At 47.0% G+C, this 25,641-nt stretch overlaps 1 protein-coding gene across 1 annotated transcript in view; it reads right to left on the minus strand.

Annotated features, from left to right (window-relative positions):
- Positions 1-25,374, minus strand: part of CHMP3 (charged multivesicular body protein 3) — a 43,932-nt gene extending 18,558 nt beyond the window's left edge. Inside the window, exons 1-4 of the mRNA XM_044295215.1 lie at positions 25,239-25,374; positions 19,161-19,221; positions 1,882-2,061; positions 552-673 (exon numbers count right to left, since the gene is read on the minus strand). Of these exons, the coding sequence (XP_044151150.1) occupies positions 552-673; positions 1,882-2,061; positions 19,161-19,221; positions 25,239-25,283 (408 nt within the window). The 5' untranslated portion in view covers positions 25,284-25,374. The remainder of the gene's footprint in view (positions 1-551; positions 674-1,881; positions 2,062-19,160; positions 19,222-25,238) is intronic.
- Between the last annotated feature and the right edge of the window lie 267 nt (positions 25,375-25,641).

The following is a 25,641-nucleotide window of genomic DNA, read 5'->3' on the forward strand; positions in this document are numbered from 1 at the left end:
TTAACAGTAGGGCTTTAGGGAAGGTTGAGAATTTGACATGGGGGTGTGCACCATTTGAATTTTTGCCTCAGGCCGCAAAAAGGCTAGGTGCACCCCTGACCAGGAACTATGATTTTCTGTGGGGATAAGTGATCACACTAGTGATTGCTTGTTTTTATACAGCGGAGGTGATTGCTGCATGCAAATGCAGGCCTCATCTCTGCTGACGGACAGACAATTATCGGGAATGTCTGCTTTGTTCCCGATAATTGCCTGACACATCGGTCCATGTAAAAGAACCTTCAGCCATGAGGGAGCATGCCTGATGGATTTGGCAAAGAATGGTATTGAGCAGCTTGTACTGTATTGTAATATACGCAGGCTGCAGAAGCCACAGTGGTACAAAATGTTTCATCTCTCAAAGTACATGCAGTACAGTTAAAACACGCTCAAAGGTGCCTATAGCCTTGAAACGTAAAATCAATGACAGTTTCCTGTCCCAGTCAATCAGGGTTTGTGTTTGATTTCTTATATTATTCTCGGTTTCTGATGTTCTGTACTTTTACTCTTACCTTCATCATTTCTTTAGAAAGTTCTCTCATGGTGGCTTGGATCTCTGGAATCTTTACTAGATTTTGCATGGCTTTCATAACTTCAGTGCTCTTCTGTAAGGACCCGGAAACTCTGAGTACAGCTGTAAGTATATATTAAAGTTAGACCAAATCAACATGTAAAGAGGGTATGATATAATAAACTAAAATGATGTACATACAGGATTTGCTCATAAAATATTGTATATAGCGGTATAGTGATATTTGTGGTCATCATTGCATATCAATACTTTAAAAAAAACCTTCTCAGGAAAATAAACCCTCATGGCATCCTCTACACAATTTGTAAGGAAACTTTACTATAATTGTAAAGCACAGTGATAAGCAGCCTCTTGCAATCTTGAGGATCTGACTACGACTACAAGGTATCTAAAAAACAATGTTAGTCGTCCCTTGTTAACGACTGCATGACATAAATACTGCACCAAAGTAGGGGTTTGCCACGCACAGGCAGCCAAACTGGGCCCATTCCTGTACAGAGATGGAAATGTATCTTTTTATTTGGCATACAGGAATAGAAGCCTTTAGGTTTGCACGTCTATTTAGCATGGAAACAAATCATGTAAAATAATGAACACAATATATGCAAACATTATATATGGACTAAGCCCTCACTCTGGTATGATAAAACTCCCAGCCAATATATTTTTATCAAAACACTTTTTTTTTCCTTATAAATGTTGCTATGTACATCTGCATATTGAGTTATCATATCGTGCAGGATGTTTTGTATCTTTTTCAGCGATTTTTGCCAAATTTATGTTCTTGAAGGCATGGCACCCCTTAAGTGTGAATGCGCTCCTATTATTTATGTGCAGGGTCTGCTCTCCTGAATATAGATGCCCAACGGCATAGGTAGGTTTAGAGTAGGACCTGCCTGACTGAGACCACCTTGGCGCTGGTAGGCAGGCACAGATGTGTTTTGATCAAAATATATTGTCTGAGAATCTCAGATTTTATCATGTCAGAGTGAGGGCTTAGTCCATATATAATGTTTGCATCTATTGTGCTAGTGCATTATTTTCCGTGCTTTTTTCCTTATTAATGTTGCCATGTACATCCGCATATTCAGTTATCATGTGGTGCAGAATGTTTTGCATCTTTTTCTGTGATTTTTGCAAAATTTATGTTCTTGAAGGAGTGGCACCCTCAAGTGTGAATGAGCTCCTATTATTTATGTGCAAGGTCTGCTCTGATTTGTGATCTATTTAGCATGCCCTCAAATACCCAGCCTATGGCCGCTCACACAAGAACCCAACATTCACCCTTGCCATTGTCACCATCTACTCACCCAGCTGGTTCTTCATGCTCATAAGCACTGAGTTCATTTGCGCCTTTGAAGCGTACAACTTATTTACTGCTCGTTTCGACTGGACCACCTCCTTCGCTAATATAATACATGCCTCCCGGTTGCCTTTCTTTGCCGTCTCCTTTATAGATCGTTTGACTTTCTCTTGCTCTCTCTGAATATCTGGAATAGGAACAAGAAGTTATACATCCCTCAGAGTACCAATAAACAAACTAGTTAATTAAAGGAGTATTCTAATCTCAGTCCAATAGATGTGGATGCCACCTATGGGACCTGAGTTCACAATGCCTCTACAAGCCTCTTTAGAGCCTCTGTACATGAACCATGTATTGGTCACTATGAGACAACAGGAGGTGGGCGGTTTAAGTTATATACTGAAAACCCATGCAACACAGATCTGTAATGCACAAACCCAAAAACGCAACTTTTTATGCAGGCCCATGACATACCTATTCTGATTTCAATTCTTCTACCCCTTCTACAATATTCCTCAGTACCGGACCCCCTTTTTTTTTTTTTTTGACAGTATCCCCCACACTCCTTTTACACAATTGTGTAACCTCATATCTCTGCATACACAGATACTGGCTGGTGACAGGTTTATGCAGCTTTACGTGTACTTCTCTATTTTTGTAAAATATGGTTGGACCATTGTACAAAATAAGCATTATTTACCTTTTGTTAAAAATTAAATAAAATAAAGTGGAAAAACCGTCCCAAAGAGGTTGTACAATGCAGAACTGATCTAGGTCTGCTAAGACCCAGCAGCTTGTGCAGATATCTGGCTCGCTAATACAGTTTATGCGACAAACAATTAAAAAATATAGCTTGTACATGCTGATCCACCATCTTAGCCAATAAAAATAAAAAAAGAGGGTGATATTTTCTTAAAAGGGTAATCCGGGTCATTAAAAATTTAAGGATGACACAGTGTGAGATAGATAGTTTGTCGATTCTGACAGACTAACTCAGTAGTCGCAACATTTTTTATATATTAAACTGAGTGTACATTTATGAGAACTAATAATACAAGCGTCGGATGGTGCTTGTAGGCAGATGAAGGAAAGGAACGACTAGGTCTGGCCCGAGGTTCCTGCGGCTGGTGGTCGCTCTTTTCAGGGCGAGTGCTTCGACTACAGCCAGTTAGCAAATTCCCCCATTCTAGACTAGTGTATGAGGGACAGAATTAATTAGGCTGAGCTGAAAAATCAGTAAGGAACACACTACGCAATACTACTTCCCCCATCGTGAGCCACCAACACCTGAATAGGGCAATAGACCATCCAAATCCTGTCTCCTTCTAAAAGTAACACGCACAGAGTGCGTTTTGAAGCAATTTGACTATTTTTGTCTCCCGGCAGTGCTGTACTCTAGCTGTGCTTTTCACCTCCTCCAGAGCTATATGACAGTGATGCACAGAGCACTATTCCAATCACAGACATGGCAATCATGATTATGTTCACATATATTTACCTTTTTCACTAGTAAGGCTTTTGATCCCCAGCAATGCATACTGATATAGTTATAAAGTAAATTATATATGCACGTACAGTACAGACCAAAAGTTTGGACACACCTTCTCATTCAAAGAGTTTTCTTTATTTTCATGACTATGAGAATTGTAGATTCACACTGAAGGCATCAAAACTATGAATTAACACATGTGGAATTATATACATAACAAAAAAGTGTGAAACAACTGAAAATATGTCATATTCTAGGTTCTTCAAAGTAGCCACCTTTTGCTTTGATTACTGCTTTGCACACTCTTGGCATTCTCTTGATGAGCTTCAAGAGGTAGTCACCTGAAATGGTTTTCACTTCACAGGTGTGCCCTGTCAGGTTTAATAAGTGGGATTTCTTGCCTTATAAATGGGGTTGGGACCATCAGTTGCGTTGTGGAGAAGTCAGGTGGATACACAGCTGATAGTCCTACTGAATAGACTGTTAGATTTTGTATTATGGCAAGAAAAAAGCAGCTAAGTAATGAAAACGAGTGGCCATCATTACTTTAAGAAATGAAGGTCAGTCAGTCCGAAAAATTGGGAAAACTTTGAAAGTGTCCCCAAGTGCAGTCACAAAAACCATCAAGCGCTACAAAGAAACTGGCTCACATGCGGACCGCCCCAGGAAAGGAAGACCAAGAGTCACCTCTGCTGCGGAGGATAAGTTCATCCGAGTCACCAGCCTCAGAAATCGCAGGTTAACAGCAGCTCAGATTAGAGACCAGGTCAATGCCACACAGAGTTCTAGCAGCAGACACATCTCTAGAACAACTGTTCAGAGGAGACTGTGCGAATCAGGCCTTCATGGTAGAATATCTGCTAGGAAACCACTGCTAAGGACAGGCAACAAGCAGAAGAGACTTGTTTGGGCTAAAGAACACAAGGAATGGACATTAGACCAGTGGAAATCTGTGCTTTGGTCTGATGAGTCCAAATTTGAGATCTTTGGTTCCAACCACCGTGTCTTTGTGCGACGCAGAAAAGGTGAACGGATGGACTCTACATGCCTGGTTCCCACCGTGAAGCATGGAGGAGGAGGTGTGATGGTGTGGGGGTGCTTTGCTGGTGACACTGTTGGGGATTTATTCAAAATTGAAGGCATACTGAACCAGCATGGCTACCACAGCATCTTGCAGCGGCATGCTATTCCATCCGGTTTGCGTTTAGTTGGACCATCATTTATTTTTCAACAGGACAATGACCCCAAACACACCTCCAGGCTGTTTAAGGGCTATTTGACCATGAAGGAGAGTGATGGGGTGCTGCGCCAGATGACCTGGCCTCCACAGTCACCGGACCTGAACCCAATCGAGATGGTTTGGGGTGAGCTGGACCGCAGAGTGAAGGCAAAAGGGCCAACAAGTGCTAAGCATCTCTGGGAACTCCTTAAGACTGTTGGAAGACCATTTCAGGTGACTACCTCTTGAAGCTCATCAAGAGAATGCCAAGAGTGTGCAAAGCAGTAATCAAAGCAAAAGGTGGCTACTTTGAAGAACCTAGAATATGACATATTTTCAGTTATTTCACACTTTTTTGTTATGTATATAATTCCACATGTGTTAATTCATAGTTTTGATGCCTTCAGTGTGAATCTACAATTTTCATAGTCATGAAAATAAAGAAAACTCTTTGAATGAGAAGGTGTGTCCAAACTTTTGGTCTGTGCTGTATATTATACAGACTGAATATGAGCTGCACAGTTCTCTTTGCACAGTTTTTTATGCTACAAATGGTTGGATACACACTCAACTCTGCTATCGCTCAGTGAATCACAGTAATCAAAGTGATCTAATGCACATTAGACCATGCTATCATATTGTATATCCCAAAAGTCAGATCCCCACTTGTCTCAGGTATAACAGTGTTTTCACTGGCTATCTGTCTGATACACACTTAGCGCTAGGCAACCAGACTGAAACAGCATGCACTTACTTTACCATAAGGGCTCATTAAGGCTACTTTCACACTAGCGGCAGGACGGATCCGACAGGTTATTCACCCTTTCGGATCTGTCCTGCTGCTATTTCGCCGTGCCGCCGGACTGCCGCTCCGTCCTCATTGACTATAATAGGGACGGGGGAGGAGCTCCCGCACGGCAGTGCGCGTTGAGGGGCCGCCGGACTAAAAAGTCGGACATGCAGTAGTCTTAGTCCGGCAGCCTAAGACCTGAATATAATAGAAAATCTGTGGTGTGACTTATAGAGAGCTGTCCATGCTCAGAAGCCATCAAACCTGAATGACCTAAAGATGTTTTGTAAAGAGGAATGGTCCAAAATACCTTCAACCAGAATCCAGACTCTCATTGGAACCTACTGGAAGCGTTTAGAGGCTGTAATTTCTGCAAAAGGAGGATCTGCTAAATATTGATGTCATTTATTTTTTGTGCTGCCCAAATTTATGCACCTGCCTAATTTTGTTTAAACAATTATAGCGCACTTTCTGTAAATCCAATAAACTTCATTTCACTTCTCAGATATCACTGTATGTGTCTCCTATATGATAGATTTAACTGACATTTTTCTATCGTAACAACCAACGATTTATACAGGAAAGTCATGACGATTAACAAGGTTGCCCAAACTTTCGCATCTCACTGTATTGTCTGCTAACACTGGAAATGGGAAACTGTCCCTGATTGAGATGATAATGCTCTGCGCCATCTGTCTTATAAGGGAAGGATTCTTTATTTAAATCGATGCAGACTGTACCTACTGCTTATATAGGTGTCGATACCTGATCTAAATTTATTTAGGTACGGCCTAGTGCATCAACCAGGCCAATAACCTACCATACCTATATCTCCGGTGGTGTCGATATTTGTCGTTTTTGCCCTTTTTGTGTCTTTTTTAGAGAAGATTTATTATTCAATATTTTTAGTTGCACTCTTTGGGGGAAAAAATCTTATGTTCTATGTTTTATTTCTTATTTTATTTAATAAATTGTACTTATCTGGATATAGGGTGCCTGTCTAAACAATAACATTTCTCAAAAGACAGGACATGTTATATTTTTTGTAGTGCAGAGATACAGACCCAAAAGTGCACAGAAGTGCTTCCGGGTGTTTCTATGGGTCTGCCAAACAACTGTCCCAAGATGCCAAGGTGCTCCAGATATCATTCCGTTCACAGCGCGGTACATTGTATAACGGCTATATATGGTATCGCAGCCCCATTTACTTCTGTGTGGGTGAGCTGCCCCTAAGTCATGGCCCAGGCTAAGCTACAATCACACTGCTGAGCAGCGGTGGTCTCAGGTGTTGGACCCACTCCGATCAGATAGTGATGACTTAGAGGGCGGTCACATCACCGTTTCTTTTCCATTATTCTGATCCGTCAGAAGAACAGAAAAGAGGGTAGCCTATAAAAAAAAAAAAAAAAAAAAAAAAAAAGATCCTGTTGCATCCGTTATGCACATTAGCATCCGTTTTAGCCATTTGTGTCTGAGATACATTTTTTCTGACAGAACAGAAGTCCTGCATATTGTTCTGCTTGGAAAAAAAAACTGATCTTAGACAGAAATGGCTAAAACGAATGCAAAAGGATCCATTTTTTTACAGGATCCTTTTTCCACTTCTTCTGACAGATCAAAATAACGGAAAATGAAACGGTGATGTGAACTGCCCCCCCCCCTCCCTAGGCCTCATACACATGGGCGCTGGCTGTCCGTGCCCATATGACGGGCTGCAAATGGCGGGTCCGCATATACAAGGATGCTGATTCAGGGCTCATGCAGACGTTTGTAGTTGGCTGGTGCCCATACTGCAGCCTGCAATATAGAGGCACCGGATGTTTTTGCACCGCATCACAGATGCAGACCCAGTCTCTTGTTCTATTTTCACATGTTCTATTTTTTTTGCAATGTGGACGGATCGCAGACCAATTCAAATTGAATGGGTCTGCATCCGTCAGCACCAGCCATACGGATGGTGCCCGTGCATTGGGGACCGCAAATTGCTATCCCCAATGCACAAAGTGGGCAGCACACTTGTGTGCATGAGCCCTCACTTGAACAGCTCTGCATACCGCAGTATACGGAGCGGTGTAAAGTGAAGGCACATAGCAGAAGACCATGGAAACACTATAAAGTGCTTCTATGGCATTTCGGCCATTCGCAACGCAAAGGAGTACCACATGCACTGCCTTTTTGCAGTGCGGATGGATCGTGAAATCATACTAGTCAAATAGGTCTGTATCCGCAAGAACAGCCTGAGGCCATATATATTGTGGACCCATTGTTATAAATGTGGACCCATTACTTGAATAGGTCAGAAATCCTTAAGATATGTAGCAGAGTCATGGATCGGAAGCACTATGGGCGCATCGTAGGACTCAGAATGAAAGGAGCTCCATATGGTTTTTGGAGGGCAGCTTTTGCTGGGATGGTTTTTGAATGGCATGTCACATTTTAAGAGACCCTGAGGTACCCCTAGAAAGTAAACCAGCAAAAAGTGACTCCTTTTTGGAAACTACACCCCTCAAGGCATTCATTGTGTGGGTAGTGTATTGACCTAACAAGTGTTTCATAGAATATAGAAACACATAACTGTAAAAATGAATAATTACAATTTTTTCCAATAAAATTAAATTTTAACCCCAAATTTTTCATTTTCACAAGGGGTCAAAGGAGAAAAAGCACCCCAAAATGTGTTACCCATTGTCTCCTGAATACGGCAACACCCCATAGGTGGTGGTAAACTGATGTGGAGGCACATGGCAGGACTCGGAAAAGAAGAGCGCCATATGGCTTTTGCAGCGCAGATTTTGATGGATTGGTTTACGTGTGCCATTGGTTTTTATTTTTTGAGTGGTTGTCTTATGTGGGGGGGTTCATTTTTTGCAGGATGAGGTAACGTTTTCATTGGTATCATTTTGGGGTACATACGACTTTTTTAACACTCTATATTATAGATTTTGTATGGCGAGGTGACAAAAAAATGCCTGTTCTGGCATCATTTTTATTTATTTATTTTTAAAGCATTCACCTGAGGGGGCATAACAGGTGATATTTTTATAGAACAGGTTGTTACGGAAACGTCGATACCCAATAAGTCTATCATTTATATTTTTGTTAAGTTTTACACAGTGAAAGCATTTTTGAATAGCATAAAATCTTGTTTTTGTGTTGCCATGTTCTGAGAGCCATATTTTTTTTATTTTATGGGCGATTTTCTTCGGTAGGGGCTCATTTTTTGCGGGATGAGATGCTGGTTTGATTGGTACTATTGTGGGGTACATACATTTTTTTTAATCACTTTTTATACCATTTTTTAGGAGGAAAGATAGGCAAAAATTGTAATTCTGTCATTGTTTTTCCTTTTTTTTTTATGGCGTGCACTGTGCGGATAAGTAACGTGATCATTTTATAGATGAGGTTGTTACGGACGAGGCAATACCAAACATGTGTATTTTAGGTTTAATTTTTATACATTTTTTTTTTTTACAATATTTTGACCCAGACCCACTTGGTTCTTGAAGATCCAGTCGGTCTGATGCCTCTACAATACACTGCAGTACACTGCCTTAGATCAGGCTTAGATATACCATGGCAAGCAATCCTTGTGAAGGCATCCAGGTGCCATGGTAACCATCGGGACGCTGCCACAGTAGTGCAGCGGTCCAATGGGGGAGGGAGCTCCCGCCCTCTGTACATGGCTTAGATATACCATGGCAAGCTGGATACCTGTGAAGGGGGTTCTGCACCGGCAAACTTGAGAGGGCGGGGGGGGGGGTCAAGGGTTGTGTCAGTGGTTAGCCCCTTTCATATAGCGGTCCGTAAGGGGTTATGCACACGGCCATCCTGAACACGATTGGGCAGTGGGGACAAGGGGGTTGGGCGCCAGGTTTACATTAAGCGCCACTGGCTTGGGGAGAGCAGGGGGCAGTCCATGAACGTGTGGTCATTCCTTGACTGACATGTTCAAGGTAGGTGGTACGGAAGCTCCAGGATCACGTGCACAATGAACAGCACGTGTTCTTGGAGCAAAGAGGAAGCAGAGGCAGGGCACCACGTGACCAGGTTGCATAGCTCAGCCCCGGTAGGACATTTTTTATAAATGTGATTTTAAAACTTGCAGGGTGTGCTATTGTGGCAAGATTTAGAAAAACACCTATTTTTTTTTCTCTCCAAAAACATAAGCTGTGAACACTGAGCTATGCTGCTTCTGTACAGGCCCAAACACAGAGTCCACTGGAAGAGAGCTTCAAAAGATAATGTAATGTCAGTGAAGGTTGTAAAGTTCTCTCTGGAGGTCTCTAGATAGGTCTCTACTACTGATGACCTATCCTCAGGATAAATAATCAATATCAGATCAGTGGGGGTCTGACACCTGGCACTCCCGCTGTTCAGCTGCTTAAAGAGGAGGCAGCACTGCTGCTGCAGTGCAATTACAACTATGGCGCCCCTATTCACTTCTACGGGACGGCTCTGTCCTATCCACTTGAACAGACCTAGCCGTCCCATAGAAGTGAATGGGAACGGCATAATTTTCTAAACCAGCGCTTCATGCTGAAGAGCGAATGTCAATCGCAGCCGGACGCTTGTGCAGGTTAGGACTGTATAATATATATTTATATTATTTTTTTTTAAAGTGAATATTAGATATACACAGCAGTTATGTAATAGAGAATCACAAGGATCAGTATATTCTTATCATATTTACTTAGGAAATTGATCTCCTAATAGCTGCATATTCAGCATTGCCTTTGAGGATGGCCTTATACCCACGCCTTGGTTCAGAGAAACCAGTTCCAAACAGCTGAGAAAATCTTCTATATATAGAGGCCACAGCCCCAGGTCATGAGCCCTGCACACGGCAACACCCTGACGTATACGGGGAGGAGTTTACAAGGAGTAGACATGGAAGAACTGCTGCAGTACAACACATGGGGATGCGATTCCGAATATAGCAGGGGGGGGGGGGGGGGACGACACCCAAAAATATGAGCATTCGGTAGGCACCGCTACAGTTCCGGGTAGTTTGCACCTGCGCAGTCACTGCTCTGAAGCCAAAGCCTTTGCCCTTGCTCGGCTAATTGGAGCAGTGGTGCAGAAAGGAAGTTGTCGGGGGGTGGGCTAAATGTTCAGCCTTGTCAATCTTGCGGCCGATGGGCACTTCTTCATCTGCAGGGACAACCCCTCACAGGTGAAGAAGTCCTGCTAATGAGTCAAATCGATTCGTTACTCTCCATAAGGGCTCTTTCACATCTGTGTTTAGCTCTCTGTTCTTCTGAGCTGCCACAAAAACGCTAAATTAAAAAACAACAAATCTGTCCTATTCTGAGCATCGAAAAACATTGAAAAACTGATATTTTAAGGGTACTTTCACACTAGCGTTTTTCTTTACTGGCATAGAGTTCCGTCCTAGGGGCTCAATACCGGAAAAAAACTGATCAGTTTTATCCCAATGCATTCTGAATGTAGAGCAATCCGTTCAGGATGCATTAGGATGTCTTCAGTTCAGTCTTTTTGACTTTTCAGGACGCAGTATTATCTACGTCCAAAATTCCAGAACACTTGCTGGAATGCCGAAACATTTTTTCCCATTCACATGCATTAATGCTGGATCCGGCCCCGAGTGTTTTCCGGCAAAACGGATCGGGCATTGCGGTCTGCGCATGCTCAGACCACAGAAAATGTGAAAAAAAAATTAAATAAAAATGCCGGATCCGTTTTTCCGGATGACACCGGAGAGACGGATCCGGCATTTCAATGCATTTGTCATACGGATCAGGATCCTGATCCGTCTGACAAATGCCATCAGTTTGCTCACGTTTTGACAGATCCGGCGACGGAACTGCCTGCCGGAATCCTCTGCCGCAAGTTTAAAAGTACCCTTAATGGGAGAAAAAAATCCTGCATGCAGGAACGAAACTAAAAAATGTTGCTTTTTTTAAGGCTATTTCCTGTTTCAGCAGAATACAGTCTGTATATAGAGTACTGTGCAAAAGCTTTAGGCAGGTTTAGGGGGGGGGGGGGGGAGCTGTAAAGTAAGAATGCTTTTAAAAATAGAACTGGTAATAAGTTTATTTTTATTAACTAACAAAATTAGGGCTCTTTCACACCTGCGTTCTTTTCTTCCGGCATAGAGTTCCGTCGTCGGGGCTCTATGCCGGAAGAATACTGATCAGGATTATCCTAATGCATTCTGAATGGACAGTCCGTCCTTCAGGATGCATCAGGATGTCTTCAGTTCCGGAACGGAACGTTTTTTGGCCGCAGCAAATAGCGCAGCATGCTGCGCTTTTTGCTCCGGCCAAAAATCCGGAACACTTGCCGCAAGGCCGGATCCGGAATGAATGCCCATTGAAAGGCATTGATCCGGATCCGGCCTTAAGCTAAACGTCGTTTCTGCGCATTGCCGGATGCGACGTTTAGCTTTTTCTCAATGGTTACCATGGCTGCCGGGACGCTATCAAAAATATTCAGACGATAACGATATTAACAAATTTATCGCGATAACGATATATATCGCGATAAATACCCGTTTAAAAGAAAAAAGCCACAAGGAGGCGTTACACTGTATGGGGGGGCCACACAAGGAGGCGTTACACTGTATGGGGGGGCCACACAAGGAGGCGTTACACTGTATGGGGGGGGCCACACGGAGGCGTTACACTGTATGGGGGGGCCACACGGAGGCGTTACACTGTATGGGGGGGCCACACGGAGGCGTTACACTGTATGGGGGGGCCACACGGAGGCGTTACACTGTATGGGGGGCCACACGGAGCGCTTAACTGTCATGTGGGGGCCACACGGAGGCGTTACCACTGTATGGGGGGGCCACACGGAGGCGTTACACTGTATGGGGGGGCCACACGGAGGCGTTACACTGTATGGGGGGGCCACACGGAGGCGTTACACTGTATGGGGGGGCCACACGGAGGCGTTACACTGTATGGGGGGGCCACACGGAGGCGTTACACTGTATGGGGGGGCCCACGGAGGCGTTACACTGTATGGGGGGGCCACACGGAGGCGTTACACTGTAGGGGGGGCCACACGGAGGCGTTACACTGTATGGGGGGGCCACACGGAGGCGTTACACTGTATGGGGGGGCCACACGGAGGCGTTACACTGTATGGGGGGGCCACACGGAGGCGTTACACTGTATGGGGGGGCCACACGGAGGCGTTACACTGTATGGGGGGGCACACGGAGGCGTTACACTGTATGGGGGGGCCACACGGAGGCGTTACACTGTATGGGGGGGCCACACGGAGGCGTTACACTGTATGGGGGGGCCACACGGAGGCGTTACACTGTATGGGGGGCCACACGGAGGCGTTACACTGTATGGGGTGGGCCACACGGAGGCGTTACACTGTATGGGGGGGCCACACGGAGGCGTTACACTGTATGGGGGGGGCCACACGGAGGCGTTACACTGTATGGGGGGCCACACGGAGGCGTTACACTGTATGGGGGGGCCACACGGAGGCGTTACACTGTATGGGGGGGCCACACGGAGGCGTTACACTGTATGGGGGGGCCAACGGAGGCGTTACACTGTATGGGGGGCCACACGAGGCGTTACACTGTATGGGGGGGCCAAACGGAGGCGTTACACTGTATGGGGGGGCCACACGGAGGCGTTACACTGTAATGGGGGGGCCAACACGGAGGCGTTACACTGTATGGGGGGGCCACACGGAGGCGTTACACTGTATGGGGGGGCCACACGGAGGCGTTACACTGTATGGGGGGCCACACGGAGGCGTTACACTGTATGGGGGGCCACACGGAGGCGTTACACTGTATGGGGGGGCCACAACGGAGGCGTTACACTGTATGGGGGGGCCACACAGGAGGCGTTACACTGTATGGGGGGGCCACACGGAGGCGTTACACTGTATGGGGGGCCAACACGGAGGCGTTACACTGTATGGGGGGCCACACGGAGGCGTTACACTGTATGGGGGGCCACACGGAGGCGTTACACTGTATGGGGGGCCACACGGAGGCGTTACACTGTATGGGGGGGCCACACGGAGGCGTTACACTGTATGGGGGGGCCACACGGAGGCGTTACACTGTATGGGGGGCCACACGGAGGCCGTTACACTGTATGGGGGGTGCCACACGGAGGCGTTACACTGTATGGGGGGCCACACGGAGGCGTTACACTGTATGGGGGGCCCCACGGAGGCGTTACACTGTATGGGGGGCCACACGGAGGCGTTACACTGTATGGGGGGCCACACGGAGGCGTTACACTGTATGGGGGGGCCACACGGAGGCGTTACACTGTATGGGGGGGCCACACGGAGGCGTTACACTGTATGGGGGGCCACACGGAGGCGTTACACTGTATGGGGGGCCACACGGAGGCGTTACACTGTATGGGGGGCCACACGGAGGCGTTACACTGTATGGGGGGCCACACGGAGGCGTTACACTGTATGGGGGGCCACACGGAGGCGTTACACTGTATTGGGGGGCCACACGGAGGCTTTACACTGTATGGGGGGGCCACACGGAGGCGTTACACTGTATGGGGGGCCACACGGAGGCGTTACACTGTATGGGGGGCCACACGGAGGCGTTACACTGTATGGGGGGCCACACGGAGGCGTTACACTGTATGGGGGGCCACACGGAGGCGTTACACTGTATGGGGGGCCACACGGAGGCGTTACACTGTATGGGGGGGCCACACGGAGGCGTTACACTGTATGGGGGGCCACACGGATGGCGTTACACTGTATGGGGGGCCACACGGAGGCGTTACACTGTATGGGGGGCCACACGGAGGCGTTACACTGTATGGGGGGGCCACACGGAGGCCGTTTACACTGTATGGGGGGCCACACGGAGGCGTTACACTGTATGGGGGCCACACGGAGGCGTTACACTGTATGGGGGGCCACACGGAGGCGTTACACTGTATGGGGGGCCACACGGAGGCGTTACACTGTATGGGGGCCACACGGAGGCGTTACACTGTATGGGGGGCCACACGGAGGCGTTACACTGTATGGGGGGCCACACACGGAGGCCGTTACACTGTATGGGGGGCCACACGGAGGCGTTACACTGTATGGGGGGCCACACGGAGGCGTTACACTGTATGGGGGGCCACACGGAGGCGTTACACTGTATGGGGGCCACACGGAGGCGTTACACTGTATGGGGGGCCACACGGAGGCGTTACACTGTATGGGGGCCACACGGAGGCGTTACACTGTATGGGGGGCCACACGGAGGCGTTACACTGTATGGGGGGCCACACGGAGGCGTTACACTGTATGGGGGGCCACACGGAGGCGTTACACTGTATGGGGGGCCACACGGAGGCGTTACACTGTATGGGGGGCCACACGGAGGCGTTACACTGTATGGGGGCCACACGGAGGCGTTACACTGTATGGGGGGCCACACGGAGGCGTTACACTGTATGGGGGCCACACGGAGGCGTTACACTGTATGGGGGGCCACACGGAGGCGTTACACTGTATGGGGGGCCACACGGAGGCGTTACACTGTATGGGGGGCCACACGGAGGCGTTACACTGTATGGGGGGCCACACGGAGGCGTTACACTGTATGGGGGGCCACACGGAGGCGTTACACTGTATGGGGGGCCACACGGAGGCGTTACACTGTATGGGGGGCCACACGGAGGCGTTACACTGTATGGGGGGCCACACGGAGGCGTACACTGTATGGGGGGCCACACGGAGGCGTTACACTGTATGGGGGGCCACACGGAGGCGTTACACTGTATGGGGGGCCACACGGAGGCGTTACACTGTATGGGGGGCCACACGGAGGCGTTACACTGTATGGGGGGCCACACGGAGGCGTTACACTGTATGGGGGGCCACACGGAGGCGTTACACTGTATGGGGGGCCACACGGAGGCGTTACACTGTATGGGGGGCCACACGGAGGCGTTACACTGTATGGGGGCCACACGGAGGCGTTACACTGTAGGGGGGGCCACACGGAGGCGTTACACTGTATGGGGGGCCACACGGAGGCGTTACACTGTATGGGGGGCCACACGGAGGCGTTACACTGTATGGGGGGCCACACGGAGGCGTTACACTGTATGGGGGGCCACACGGGAGGCGTTACACTGTATGGGGGGCACACGGAGGCCGTTACACTGTATGGGGGGCCACCACGGAGGCGTTACACTGTATGGGGGGCCACACGGAGGCGTTACACTGTATGGGGGCCACCGGAGGCGTTACACTGTAATGGGGGGCCACACGGAGGCGTTTACCACTGTATGGGGGGCACACGGAGGCGTTACACTGTATGGGTGGGCCACACGGAGGCGTTACACTGTATGGGGGGCCACACGGAGGCGTTACACTGTATGGGGGCCACACGGAGGCGTTACACTGTATGGGGGGCCACACGGAGGCGTTACACTGTATGGGGGGCCACACGGAGGGCGTTACACTGTATGGGGGGCCACACGGAGGCGTTACACTGTATGGGGGCCACACGGAGGCGTTACACTGTATGGGGGGCCACACGGAGGCGTTACACTGTATGGGGGGCCACACGGAGGCGTTACACTGTATGGGGGGCCACACGGAGGCGTTACACTGTATGGGGGGCCACACGGAGGCGTTACACTGTATGGGGGGCCACACGGAGGCGTTACACTGTATGGGGGGCCACACGGAGGCGTACACTGTATGGGGGGCCACACGGAGGCGTTACACTGTATGGGGGGCCACACGGAGGCGTTGCACTGTATGGGGGGCCACACGGAGGCGTTGCACTGTATGGGGGGCCACAAGGAGACGTTGCACTGTATGGGGGGCCACACGGAGGCGTTGCACTGTATGGGGGGCCACAAGGAGGCGTTGCACTGTATGGGGGGCCACACGGAGGCGTTGCACTGTATGGGGGCCACACGGAGGCGTTGCACTGTATGGGGGGCCACAAGGAGGCGTTGCACTGTATGGGGGGCCACACGGAGGCGTTGCCACTGTATGGGGGGCCACACGGAGGCGTTACACTGTATGGGGGGCCACACGGAGGCGTTGCACTGTATGGGGGGCCACAAGGAGGCGTTGCACTGTATGGGGGGCCACAAGGAGGCGTTGCACTGTATGGGGGGCCACAAGGAGGCGTTGCACTGTATGGGGGGCCACAAGGAGGCGTTGCACTGTATGGGGGGCCACAAGGAGGCGTTGCACTGTATGGGGGGCCACAAGGAGGCGTTGCACTGTATGGGGGGCCACAAGGAGGCGTTGCACTGTATGGGGGGCCACAAGGAGGCGTTGCACTGTATGGGGGGCCACAAGGAGGCGTTGCACTGTATGGGGGGCCACAAGGAGGCGTTGCACTGTATGGGGGGCCACAAGGAGGCGTTGCACTGTATGGGGGGCCACAAGGAGGCGTTGCACTGTATGGGGGGCCACAAGGAGGCGTTGCACTGTATGGGGGGCCACAAGGAGGCGTTGCACTGTATGGGGGGCCACAAGGAGGCGTTGCACTGTATGGGGGGGGGGGGCCACAAGGAGCGTTATAATAAGGTCTTATGGGAGCGAGGAGGAGGAGGAGGGAGAGCCGGGGCGGCCGCTGCGGGAAGTAGTAAGTTTATAACTTTGTCATCAGACAGCAGGAAAAGTCTCTCCAGAGACAGTAGTCACTGGTGGGTGACGACGGTGATTATGTCAGATGGTGGGTGGAGACTTGACTAAGGGAGACGGAGCAAGAAGGAGGCAGGCCAGAAGCGAGAGGAAGAGCAAGGTGCAGGGGCGGGCGGTAAGTGATCAGTCAGTTCCTGAAGGCGAGTTGTTAGAAGCGGGCGGACGCACGTTTAGAAGAGGTCAGCGCACAATGTGCGCTGACCTCTTTGATGACGTCACAAAATACCGCGGTATTTAGGAAACGGCGATATCGCCATATCGCCGTTTTTTTAATACCGAGGTATATCGTGATACCGGTATATTGCCCAACCCTAGGCAGCCATGGTAAAGTGTAGTGGGGAGCGGGGAGCAGCATACTTACCATCCGTGCGGCTCCCGGGGCGCTCCAGAGTGACGTCAGGGCGCCCCAAGCGCATGGATGACGTGATCGCATGGATCACATGATCCATGCGCATGGGGCGCTCTGACGTCATTCTGGAGCGCCCCGGGGAGCCGCACGGACTGTAAGTATACCGCTCCCCCGCTCCCCACTACTACTATGGCAACCAGGACTTTAATAGCGTCCTGGCTGCCATAGTAACACTGAAAGCATTTTGAAGACGGATCCGTCTTCAAATGCTTTCAGTTCACTTGCGTTTTTCCGGATCCGGCGTGTAATTCCGGCAAGTGGAGTACACGCCGGATCCGGACAACGCAAGTGTGAAAGAGGCCTTAAACGAGAATGAACAAAAGAGAAATCTAAATCCACTCGTTAACTTGTGCGACCACTCTTTGCCTTCAAAACAGCATCAGTTCTAGGTACATTTGCCCAAAGTCATGGATTTTGTACCTGATTTTATAGTCAGGTGTATGATCAACCAATTATACCAAGCAGGTGATTATGATCTCAACTGTCATATGTAGGTTGAAAGTCAGTAACTGAAACAGATGAGGAACAGCCAAACAATGCTACAAAGGCGAGGTTGTGGAAGACAGTTTCACATCACTGGCCATACACTATGGCAACATGACACAAGAAGTTATCCTGCATTTCAAAGCAGACTGGGGGTTCAAGATGTGCAGTTCAAGCCCTTTTGAAGCAGCACAAAGAAATAGGGGAATATTGAGGCAGACCGTAGATGCAGTGGTTGGCCAAGGAAACTCGCAGCAGAAAAAGACACATCATGGTTACGTCACTTTGATATCAGATGTCCGGCAGAGCCATCAGCTCAGAACTGGAAGAAACCAGTGGCAAACAGGTAGATTCATCTACTGTTTGGAGAAGTCTGGCCAGAGGTGGTGCAGGATGCAGGTTCCTTGCAAGTTTAGGGCTGGAATTTGGGATTTGTTCCAGAATAATTGTATTCCTAATGCTGAGAAATACAGACAGATCCAGCATACAATTCCATCAGACAGGCGTGTGTCTCCAAATTTATTCTGCAGCAGAACGACGACCCAAAAAAAACATGGAGTCTTGAAAGTGATGATATGGACCCCACAGAGCCCTGATCTCAACATCATCAAGTCTGTCTGGGATTACATGAAAAAACAGAAGGATTTGAGCAAGCCTCCATCCACAGAAGATCTGTGGTTAGTTCTCCAGGATGTTTGAAACAATCGCCCTGCCGAGTTCCTTCAAAAGCTGTGTGCAAGTGTACCTAGAAGAACTGGTGCTGTTTTGAAGGCAAAGCACTCATCTCTGGCAGTGTTAAAGGGAACCTATCACCAGGATTTTGTGTATAGTGCTGAGGACATGGGTTGCTAGATGGCCGATTCGATAGATATGCATATTAACCTGAGATGAGTCCTGTCCCTGACATGGTGAGAGTGGGGAGGGATGCAGGATTGGTGGCTGGCGTAGATCTCAGTTCAGGCGCACGGACTGCCGGATGCTGCGCCTAATTTATGACCAGTTGTACCCCTCATCATAAGTCGGGCGCAGCATCTGGCAGTGCACATGGTGATCATACCCCAGCGTACCCTCTCTAACTTGCATCTGTTGGGGGTTATACCGGGGCGAAACAGCAGTCACCGGCACGTACCTGACGTCCATGGCCAGCTTGAGCTACTACAACAGAATGTAAGTTTATCCAACCAACAGTGTGACAATAAAACATTGTAATAACGCATCAATAATATTCAGCAGAAAATTAAACCAACCTCTTATTTGTCTCTCAATCATTCGCATCTCCTTCCGGATTTTAAGTGACCATTCATTTACCTAATGAAGGAGGACAAGATGTTATTAGAGATTATATTGACTGTGGTAACTTAAAGGGGTTGTCTCATCTCAGACAATGGGGGCATATCGCTAGGATATGCCCCCATTGTCTTATAGGTGCGGGTCCCACCGCTGGAACCCGCACCTATATCGAGAACTGAGCCCCGAAAGTGGTGGAGAGCGCACTGCGGATGCACAGCCGCCCTCCATTTATTTTCTATGGGGCTGCCGCAAAGCACTCGCTCGGCTATTTCCGTCAGGCCCATAGAAGTGAATGGGAGCGGTGGCCGACCATGCACTTCTATCATGAGAGCTCTTGGTGGTGGCCGGACCGGAGTCCTCCAGCCACTACTTTGCGGGGCTCCATTCCGATACAGGTGCGGGTCCCAGTAGTCCCCTGGGGCAGTGAATAGATTTTAGAGGTCTAGCGCTAGCAGCAGAGTTCACTATGAATGTCAGTGAAAATAACTGATTACGGAGGCAATTACAAGCAGGAATAGTAGGACATTATTATGGATAGTTCACACCCTATAATGATCTCCTGTAGTACTTTCAAATAACAGGTACTAGCGCCAGCTAGTTTTAATTGAGCACTTATTCACAATAGATTACTATTAGATGGAGTAATAAAGTTATATTTTATTCATTTTTTCAGACCTAAGACTAGACACAAGGTTCACCTTTCAACAAGACAAACACCATAAGCATACAGCCAAGACAACACAGGAGAGGCTGAGGGACAACTCAGTGGTCCAGCAAGAGCCTCAACTTAAACCCAATCAAACCTCTCTAGAGAGACCTTAACATGGCTGTCCACTGACTGTCCCCATCCAACCTGCCAGAGAAGAATAGCAGAAAATCCCCAAAATCCAGGTGTGCAGGCCTTGTGGCATCATCCGCAAGAAGACTGGAGGCTGTAACCACTGCAAAAGGGGCTTTAACCAAGTCCTGAGTAAAGCGTGTGAATACTTATGTCCATGCAAGATTATAGTTTTTCCTGTTACATATAAAAGGCCTCGTTTGAGAATTCTCCACGTTGTGTCAGTTGGACATCTTGTACTTCTACCTTAGAGTTCAGCAAATAGTTAAAGAGAAGAAATATCTTGGTTATTAGTGAATAATTCTGAAGTATAAGGAGGAAGTACAAGGTAATTATAAGAGGTCTTCAAATGGGATTAGATATGAGGTGTTAGTGGAGATAAAGGGTTGTAAAACTTGTGGTGGAGTCTTAGTGACAGATTCATGTAATTCGATAATTTTCCTAGATGCTTGATTATCGAGTACTTGTCAGCTTCAATATTTTATGACCAATAACTGTTTTTAGTGAAGATGAGATCAGAGGAAAATGGATCCCACTGGCTAGGCTCGCTTGCTTACGCAGTGACAGGCGTATCATCAAGCAGTCTGATCATTACTGCATAGTCATGGTTTTAGACACTCGATTTCAAAGAAAAATGGGGGAATGTTTTCCTCCTGCCAAAAGGGAGGTCAAATTACGTTATTAACAGGAAACACTGTGTACGCAGCTTGCTGACGATTTTGGCGAGCAGAGACCCGTCATCAGAGTGTCTGAAAGAAAGGCAACTGTCCACCGCCCGCCATCTCCACTGATACGAGCCACAGTTGTCTCCTCAACACGGAAGAGTATTTTTCACGTACCACACCAGGCTGAGGCAAATCAGCAAACTGAAGCCTACCGCCCCAAAATCCAGGTTCGGTCCTACCTACACTCTACCCTGTCTTCGGCGCACACCCTGTTCCCCGACCCCATTGACTTGTGGGCAGGCAGACTAGAACAGTGGCTCAGTATGCACTCTCTGGTGTTCTTTCTTGCCCAGCCTCCAGTGTCATCTTTGCGAGGGTTTTTATAGAGGCAGGGGGAGTGGTGACACCCAAACGGACAAACTGGTACACCAGTGTTCAAAACATTTTTCACACTCCTCCGGCTGAGACTGATGAATAGATTTGGCCTTGCTGATGGTGCCTCACTTGCCACTGTTGCTGTCTGACTGCCTGCCATCATGTTCTGTATGGCTGCTTCTGCCATCATGCCACTGCCGCTGTCCGCCTGACAACATGTATCATATGGCTGCAGCCACAGCTGCTAATTCCCTACTGCCACCACTAATAAGACTAACGCATCCGCCACTACTACCTGCTACCACCCATAAACAGCCCATCTACAGCCTTGTAGGTTCCATGCTATGCTGCTACATGCCGCTTTTACCTAACCCTTTCCACAATGTACTCCTGTTGCTCTAAATTAAAAGGGAGAATTTTTTCAGGCTGGTTCAGAATGAGGCACTTTTTCTTCTTACAATTAAAATGTGTGTCTGTATAAATACGGGCAAACATTTTTCCCTGTTAATCCATCATTTTTGGAGGCTTGGTCAAAACAAGCCACTCTTTTATATGGGCAGGCATTCTGCCTCGTGAAGGCACCTGGTCCCCCAACAAACCACAATTTTTTCCCTATAACACTGTCTGTGTTTAAACACCATTTGGCCTCGATAAGGAACAATTTTTGGAAGCTTTGGAATATAAAAAAGCATCATGTATGCAACTGCACGGTATGTTTTTAAACATGGTGTTTGTTAACGCCGTCAACCATGCGTATCCCGTAGCTGTGTATGTGAGGGTCACTCAAGCTTAGGGAAGGGGGAGAAAAATGCAAAAATTAATAAATAAAAAAAATGAACAAAAGGAGACCAGAGGGTGTTATATACCGATTTTCAGGGCAATTGGTTCGAGTAGAATCGATTTAGGTCTGAAGCGAGCTTTTTGAAAAGTTTAGCGAACCTGAAATGAACCAAACCTCAAAAGATTCGCTCATATCTACACTCACACTGCGCAAACTGCGCTGGCCTTATGTTACTGCCATCTACAAAAAATTTTTAAAAATTAATACCCAGACAACAAAGCATAAATGTAGATATTGTTAAAATCCAAGTGCAATAAAAGCAAAGGAATCTGGCAGCCAGGGGTCAATACATTACTAAAATACTCACTTTCTATAGAAATATTAGATTAGCATATGGAATATACAGTTTACAGGGAACGAGAAGAACTACTGAATTTTGGGCTGAAACAACCTTGTAACAGTATATTAATCAGCCTAGCTGGCCGATAACACACAACCACAGCTCTTGTACACCAGAATGGCAGTAACACTAATAACAGAATAGAAAACAATAGTCTTCCCATGGGCTGCAGTACCAACTTATCCTAAAGGGCATCTGCCAGCAGTTTTGTGCCTTTGACACTGGCTGACCCGTTACATGTACACTTGGCAGCTGAAGGCCTCTGTGTTAGTCCCATGTTCTTATGTGCCCGCATTGCTGAGAAAAATTAGGTTTTAATATATGCAAATTAGCCTCTAGGAGCAACGGGGGAATCGTCGTTGCACCTAGAGGCTCAACTATTTCTACAACTGCATGTCTGCACTTTGATTGACTAGAGCAGGTGTGATGACGTTTTCACTGCCTGGCCCTGTCAAAGTGCAGAGGGCGTGGCAGTCGCAGAGAGAGCAAAGCCTCTAGGTGCAAAGGCAACGCCCCTGTTGCTCCTAGAGGCTCATTTGCATATAACAGAAACATCACTTTTCTCAGCAATGCGGGCACATATGAACATGGGACCAACACAGATGCCTTCAGCTGCCAAGCGCACATGTAATAGGTCAGCCAGTGTCATAGGTAGAAAACTGCTGACAGAGGCCATGCCATGCCATGCTGCCGCTACTATTGCTACCATTAGTACACCTACTTCTCTAATACAGCAAAAATCCAGCAGCCTAGCTTAACTATTAAGGGTAATTTCACACTTGCGGCAGAGGATTTCGTCGGGAAGTTCCGTCGCTGGAACTGCCTGCCGGATCCGTCAAAACGCATGCAAACTGATGGCATTTGTCAGACGGATCAGGATCCTGATCCGTATGAAAAATGCATTGAAATGCCGGATCCGTCTCTCCGGTGTTATCTGGAAAAATGGATCGTTCATTTTTTATTTATTTTTTCCAGTCTGAGCATGCGCAGACCGCAATGCCGGATCCGTTTTGCTGGAACACTCGGGGCCTGACCCAGCATTAATGCATTTCAAGGGAAAAAATTCTTGCAAGTGTTCTGGAATTTTGTACGGAGATAATACCGCAGCATGCTGCGGTATTATCTCCGTCCTGAAAAGTCAAAAAGACTGAACTGAAGACATCCTGATGCATCCTGAACGGATTACTCTCCATTCAGAATGCAAGGGGATAAAACGGATCCCCCCCTAGGACGGAACTCTATATCGGAAAAGAATAATGCTAGTGTGAAGGTACCCTAAAAATCACTATTTACTGAAAAAAAAAAAACATTAAAAAATAAATTATTATGACACAGAGTCCAAAGTCATATAGCTCGGGCTCTGTGTCATGTTTATTTATTGAAAAATCCATTAAAATTTAAAAATTATGATTTTTAATAGTTCAGCATGGGTGCCGGAATTTTTGCCTCATTAGAGAAGTACTGAACCTGCTGCCAAAACAGCGTTTTCTGGACACCAAGTACAGACATGAAACCGATCAGGCCTAAAGTCAACGGGAGCCTCAAATGAGAGCCCAAATATCAACCAAAAATTGGAAATCACAGGTGCCTACAACTCCTATATGGGAACACCCAAACACCTGCATACAGAAATAACCACCAAAACATATCTTTATTCAAATATTAAGACCAAAGTATAAAACACATATATGAATTGGCAAAGACACACACACCACACACAAGGAGTGTGCCAGCAAAGAAGGGGGCAAAAGTAATTGTACATAACAAAGTGATAAATACAAACAGAGAGGTAAAAGGAATATCACCAAGTGGTTACCTTCCTGAACAAGAAAGCTCAGAATCACAAGGTTGAAGTACAGACCCGACTGATGGCACCTGGTTTTGGAGGTGATATATATACTGCACAGTTATAGACAGGAGAGGTTATATATATATATATATATATATATATATATATATATATATATATATATATATATATACACAGTATATTACCTGTCTGACTACAGTATATATATACTGTACAGACAGGTGATATATATACTGTACAGTTATAGACAGGAGATATATATACTGTACAGTTAGACAGGATATAAACATACTGTACAGTTAGACAGGAGGAGCAATCTATATACTGTACAGTAGAGTTATAGACAGGAGATAGATATATATATATTACACACACACTGTACAGTTATAGACAGGAGAGGTGATATATACACTGTAGTTATAGACAGGTGATATATATACTGTACAGTTATAGACAGGAGATATATATACTGTACAGTTAGACAGGATATAAACATATACTGTACAGTTAGACAGGAGGAGCAATCTATATACTGTACAGTAGAGTTATAGACAGGAGATATATATATATATATATATATATATATATATATATTACACACACACTGTACAGTTATAGACAGGAGAGGTGATATATACACTGTAGTTATAGACAGGTGATATATATACTGTACAGTACAGTTATAGACAGAAGGAGCAATCTATATACTGTACAGTAGAGTTATAGACAGGAGGAGCAATCTATATACTGTACAGTAGAGTTATAGACAGGAGATAGATATATATTACACACACACTGTACAGTTATAGACAGGAGAGGTGATATATACACTGTAGTTATAGACAGGTGATATATATACTGTACAGTACAGTTATAGACAGGAGGAGTGCTCTATATACTGTACAGTAGAGTTATAGACAGGAGGAGTGATCTATATACTGTACAGTAGAGTTATAGACAGGAGATATATATATTACACACACACTGTACAGTTATAGACAGGAGAGGTGATATATACACTGTAGTTATAGACAGGTGATATATATACTGTACAGTACAGTTATAGACAGGAGGAGTGATCTATATACTGTACAGTAAGCTGTCTGTATATGACTATCACGCACTGACACGATAGGATTACTACAACACCACCGGCCGCCACTCACCAAATCTTTCGGCGGCCTGTCCTGCGTTTTCCCGAAAAGTCCCATTTCTATGTACCGGACCACTGCCAAACAGAGCCAGAGAGACTTTACACAGCGCTTCCGGTTTCAATAACTTCCGTCTTCCGCCCAATACTTCATGTCTTTCGTTAAACTTCCGCCCTTAGTTTGACGTTTCATGTGACGTCACCGCTATGTCTTAGGGGACGTCCGTGCGTCGTTTACGTGAGGCGCTGTAGTTGTCGCTGTTTCTTGACTAGAAGACATTTCTGCAATGAAGTAGAAGTTAAAGTTTCATAAAATTTGTAACGCTGTTTAGTAATCATTACTTAACCCATAGTGCCTTTTGTCTTTAATTTTTAGGGTGGGTTCACACTAGCGTTAGGGATTCCGTTATGGCTTTCCG

This window comes from Bufo gargarizans, chromosome 1 (assembly GCF_014858855.1).
Source record: "Bufo gargarizans isolate SCDJY-AF-19 chromosome 1, ASM1485885v1, whole genome shotgun sequence".
NCBI classification, from domain to species: Eukaryota; Metazoa; Chordata; class Amphibia; order Anura; family Bufonidae; genus Bufo; species Bufo gargarizans.